The following is a 5,296-nucleotide window of genomic DNA, read 5'->3' on the forward strand; positions in this document are numbered from 1 at the left end:
GGAAATGAAGGTCGGGGTAGAGGGAACTGGGCAGGGGGAGGATCCGCGCTGAAGGGAACAGGGAGGGAGGGGAAGGTCCGCGCTGTAGGACGGAGGAGGAAAGGGAGGTCCGCGCTCGAGGGGCGCCGAGGTGAAGGTCCACGCCGAGGGGACCCGGGGCCGCTGCGGCTTCCCGGAGAAAGAGCAGGCTGAGAGGAGATCCCTGGGGTAGGAGACAGGGGACCGGTTCTAGCTGGGCCCGGGTTCTGCACGCCCCTCACCCACCGTTGCGCGGCGGCGGAGGGAGCGCGGCGGGCGGCTCCAGGAACCCCGGGGAGCCCCCGCCACCTCCCCCTCCGCTAGGCGGCCGTTCGTCCCGCTCCATGCGGTGGTGCTCAGGGCCCGCGCTCGGTTCGCTGCTCCGCCATGACCCGCGCCGTCGCCGTTGTCGTCGTCGTCCGCCAGGGGGAGGGGGCTGTCAGGGGCTGGCGGGCTCCGGGCCGCCGCGCTCTCTGGGCCCCGAGCCACCCGGCTCCTTGCCCCTGCGCGCCGCGCCCCCTCAGCACTGGCCAGCTCCCTCCCCCGACGTCACGCGCCGCTGCCACGCACGGCCCCGCGGGGAACGCTGGGTATTGGAGTCCGCCCCGCGAGGCCGTCCACGCGGGACTCCACCAACTGAAGGGATGCGAAGAAGGATAAGCGACCCTGAAGAAAGGAAATCCAAGGCCCCTCAAGATCATGAACCCTGATAAAAACTCCTGGGAAAAATATAATAAAGGTTACTTTAGAGCTTCTCTTTATTGTGGTTATCCGTGGTCAACCTTTCCTACGACTCCTCCTATCCCCCCTCCTTAACAATGAGTCTTTCCTAGGAGGCGGGTCGCGAAGGAGGCGGGTGAGCACGTGCAACGAAGCCCAGCCTAGTGGGCGGGGCTAGGGTGGGGCGGAGTTTGGGAATATTCACCGGGGCCTTCCTCCGCGGCTTCGGGACAAATTGGACCCGAGATTAAAGGACCGGAGTTTAACTCGAGGTGACTGCGTTCGTATGCAAATAGAATCTATAAAACTCTGCTTTCCGGGTTATTCTTTAAAGCCTTTTCCTCCGGGTGGGCGGGAAAGACTAAAGTTTCCTCCTCTTTCATTTTTCCGCCTGCGGGTAGAATAGAATGGCAAACTGAGCTCGAGGCCATTGATGCCATTAAAGAAACTCTCAAGAGTCTTTAACTCCTGGTTTCTTGAAGTTCTCGGTTTGAGAGGCTCCTCACCCATCCTTCTTCTCCTTAATTTCTCACTTTCCCTATCTGTAAAAGGGGTTGGAATAGAGATGGGGTCCAATTGGAAGATCCTCAAGCCTCTTCCCCCGCTCCCGCCTCAGTTTCCTGGATTTTGCAGTCTCTGTGGCTCTCGATTGAGTCCACCTCCTGCGGCCGCGAGGTGGCGCGCGGCTACCAGCCTCTGGGCCTGCCCCGGCATCCGCCTTCGGCCACACTCTCACGGAAGGACTCATTGCGGCTGTCGCCCAAGGTCTAAGTCCTACCTGGCCAGCTTGAAGACAAAGAACACTGATGCGCTGCACGCCTGTGCTCTGCCGGGTTATGCCGTGGCTTTCTTACTGGCTGCCCATTTCCCGCTCTCTCCCCACCCTGCCCCACCAAGCCGTTGGCTCGACTGTCATTCCTTAATTTTTTAATAGTCTTCCTCTGGCATTTGCATCCCTGTCTAGTCTGACCCCTGCCCACATTTCTCATCACACCCCTTCTGTCACCTGCTACGCAGGATGTTTTGCAACACTTTTCCGCACTTGCCGGTTTCTTACCAACATTAGTTAACCTGTATTGCTTCCTTAGTCTGTGCTGGCCGCTGTTCTGAGAGATTTACATTAACGCTATGTTGTCTAAACCTCACACCCACTCTGAGGTAGCTCCAATATTGTCCCTATCATACATACACTGAGGAAGTCACCCAGCAGAGATGGGGATTCCAAACCCAGTGGGTCAGACACCAGAACGTAACTCCTTAGTTCCTTGGAGCTGAAATGCTGCTTGCTTCACCCCACTCCCAAACCTTTATTCATTTTTCAAAGTCCTGTCGAAATATCTCCTCAGGCACCAGGGGATATCTAGATCCCTTCTGTATTCCCTTATGGCTCTGTCTCTGTAGCTCTGTTGAGCTCACTGTGGACTGTGAGAAATGATCTCTCTGATTGCTTCCCCACTACCATTCCCCAGCCCCAGAGGGGGAGGAGAGCCCATAGTGCGTGTGTTGGATGGGGACAGGGAACAGAGGAGATGGGCCCTCTGAGCCATACCCTCTACTCTGGGTTCTAAAATGTGTTAGGACCATGTAGCCTTCCAGGGCCAGAACTTCCCTTTCTATCATAGGCTTCTGTAGATAGTGAGTGCCCCTTCCTTGGAGTTCCACTTAGGGGCTAAATGTCACTGCAGAAACTTCTTGCAGTCCTGGGGTTTCATTGGTGCACAAAGATTCTAAACTGGCTCTCAAAGGTGGGCAAAAGAGTTCAGCCAGACACTCTGGTTCAGCCCTTGGAAACAACTCTTCCTCCTTCAGACCAGCTCTGTCGTCTCTTCCTCCGAAAAGCCTTCCTGGATCTCCCTGACTAGTCAAACCCCTTTCTTCTCATCATTAGAACCCCAATACCCCTGAGCTTCAAAGTCCTGGTTCTAAGAGGTGAGAGATTATAATACTAGCTGCCTTAGAGGATTTTTACAAGAATTAAATAAAATGATACATGCAAAGCAATTAAGGGGCCTAGTAAATGGGACCTGTTACTAATGTAACCAACATAAAGAGTGGTCCTAATCCCCAGATACTGCTCTTCTGAAAATACTTCTTGGGAAGAATCAACTATCATAAAATTAAGAAAGGTGAGGGAAATGATGGTGAACTGAGCCCCCAGCCACTTTCCTAAGTGTATAGATCCTGTGAGGGACGCACCTACTGTGTGTCCAGCACCTACTACAGAGAGCTTTTTCCCACCAGCGTCCCCCAGCAATCCTGAAAAGTCAATACTTTCCCCCAAATTTACAAATGAGGAAACAGACAAAACAGACAGATGAAAAAGACTCCCAACTACAGCAAGATTCATGACGGAAGAGCTAGAAAGGAAAATAAGAATAAGGAGGGACCTGTGGGGAGTGGTCCTGTGGCCAGCGGCAGACAGACAAACAAGATGAAACAAGGATACGGCTAAGAGCAGGACAGGTTTGAGCCCCACCGTGGGGGCCTTGCCCTGTGGTGGGGGAGACAGACTCAAATAATCACACAAACTCACAACTGCACATAAGTGCTACAACAGAACCCCCTTAGAAGTTCCTGGTGCTATGGGAGTGTTTCACAGGGCTCATTTGGGTCCAGGGCTCATCAGGGGAGGCTTTTGGGGTTAAGGAGCATTGAAATAAGATAGGAAAGATGAGTAGGACTGAGTCAGACTGGGCAGAGAGAGAGAGTTTTGGCTGGAAAGAACAGCATGTAAACAGGTCCTAAGGCTGAGTTGGAACTGAGAAAATCCATTGTGACGAGCCCACTGAGAGAGAGGGGCAGGAGAGAAGGGTAGAAAGGAGGAAACCATGAGACCATGGAGTCATATGGGGAAACAGCCAGCAGAGGGCAGAGTTCTCTGGTGACAGCAGCCTTGTTCTTCCAGGACCTCCTAGCCAGAGTCAGAACCAGGCAGCTTGGGGAGAAAGGGCTGGGAAAGGGAAACCCCTGCCAGGTTATTTATTTTAAGTACATCGTGTCTATTATCTGAATAGATATGACTCACATTACAAAATCCCTAGGATGAAAAAAAAAATGTTCATTGAAAGGAAGCCTTTCTCCTTACTCTGATTCTCAAAAGCTGGTTCCCCTTCTTAGCGATAACTTCCATATCGATTTATTGCATCCATTCTCAGATAGTCTGTGCACATAAAAACACACCATATATATTTTTCACACTAATCTAGCCTTGGTTTTGACATCTCCCCAGGGGACCTCTAGTTAATGAAAGAAGCTAATTTGTACTGAACACCTACTGCACATGATTCTTTAATTCAGCTGAGTTATAGAGCATCAGACCTTGTGCTAGGCCAGTGGTTGGAAAACCTTAAAACCCCTGAGGGACTTGTTAAAATACAGATTGCAGGGCCTCACCCCTAGAGTTTCCCCATCATTAGGTCTGGGGTGAGGTCTGAGAATTTGCATTTCTAACAAGTTCCCAGGTGATGCTCAGGCTGCTGTTCCCACGACCACACTCTGAGGCCACTGAGCTAGCTGCTCACAGACAAAGGATGTGCACTTGGTGGCTTTCTTTCTCTCCCACAAGAGAAGACACCAAAGAAGCAAAGAAACACCAAGTAGAAAGATAGTTTCACAGAGTGATAAGTTCTATGAAGGAAATGAAGAGGGAGGAGTGTGTGTGAGGGAGAAGTGCTTGAGAGAAGAAGGGTAGAACTGGAGGTAGCAACATTCGAGGCACAAATAAATGTTACTTTTTGAGCACTCGAAGTTTACAAGGTCAGGTAAATAGACACAAGTGGATACCCTATGTTGGGCTAGGGAGGATCACCTACAGAGGGTTCGAGAAGGAGGCGTGATCAAGAGCTGTGGATCCTGGGAGGATAGGGAGATACCGCGCAGGGTTCGGTTACAGGAGGTCCCGGGGACCCCAACAAGGCATTTCCACGGTGAGCCCGAAGACCCCTGGAGCGAGGAGATGGGCAGGGACCCCGAGCAGTGGCGACTACAGACTGCTCCTTGGGAAAGCTTTGCTGCCTAGGAATTAGAGATGAGGCGCTCCGTCTCAGAGGATGAGGAAGCGGAAGGGTGTTTAAAGGGTAGGAGTTACCGGAGTTCAGTTGGTGGTTGACGGGAGGGATCTTGGAGGGAGGAAGAAATGGAACATGAAGGAGAGAGCGGCCTGAGCCGTGAGAAAGTTAAAGCTGGTGGTGTCGGGGTGTTTGGAGCGCTCAGATGCTCGCTTGCCCTGGAAACTTCACGTGTCTGACTTTACATCACTCCAAAAGGAAAGCATTATTTTCCCCATTTTATAGGCTGGAAACTGAGGCTCAAAGAGGTGAAGAGACACGCCCAAGGTCCCGCATCTCAGAAGTGCGGGGAATCCGCGCGGCTCTTACTGCCCCCGCTGCTCCTGCGGGCTCCGAATAAGACCCTTTTTTGTGTCCTTGCAAGGATGCCCTTTGGATAGCAGCCCAGTGGCAAAGAGGCCCCACAGCGAGCGGGCCAGGCGGGGCGGGGTGCCCCCTTCCACCCTAGCTCCGCCCCCCCAGAGGCGCGGGAGGGGGCATGGGGCGGGGAG

General features: G+C 52.9%; 1 protein-coding gene across 2 annotated transcripts in view; it reads right to left on the bottom strand.

Annotated features, from left to right (window-relative positions):
• Window positions 1–714, bottom strand: part of NR6A1 (nuclear receptor subfamily 6 group A member 1) — a 184,082-nt gene extending 183,368 nt beyond the window's left edge. For both annotated transcript variants that reach the window (XM_025051099.1, XM_025051098.1), the window contains exon 1: window positions 265–714. In XM_025051099.1, coding sequence (XP_024906867.1) covers window positions 265–364 — 100 coding nt within the window. In that variant the 5' untranslated portion in view covers window positions 365–714. The remainder of the gene's footprint in view (window positions 1–264) is intronic.
• Between the last annotated feature and the right edge of the window lie 4,582 nt (window positions 715–5,296).

This window comes from Pteropus alecto, unplaced genomic scaffold (assembly GCF_000325575.1).
Source record: "Pteropus alecto unplaced genomic scaffold, ASM32557v1 scaffold67, whole genome shotgun sequence".
Taxonomy (NCBI): domain Eukaryota; kingdom Metazoa; phylum Chordata; class Mammalia; order Chiroptera; family Pteropodidae; genus Pteropus; species Pteropus alecto.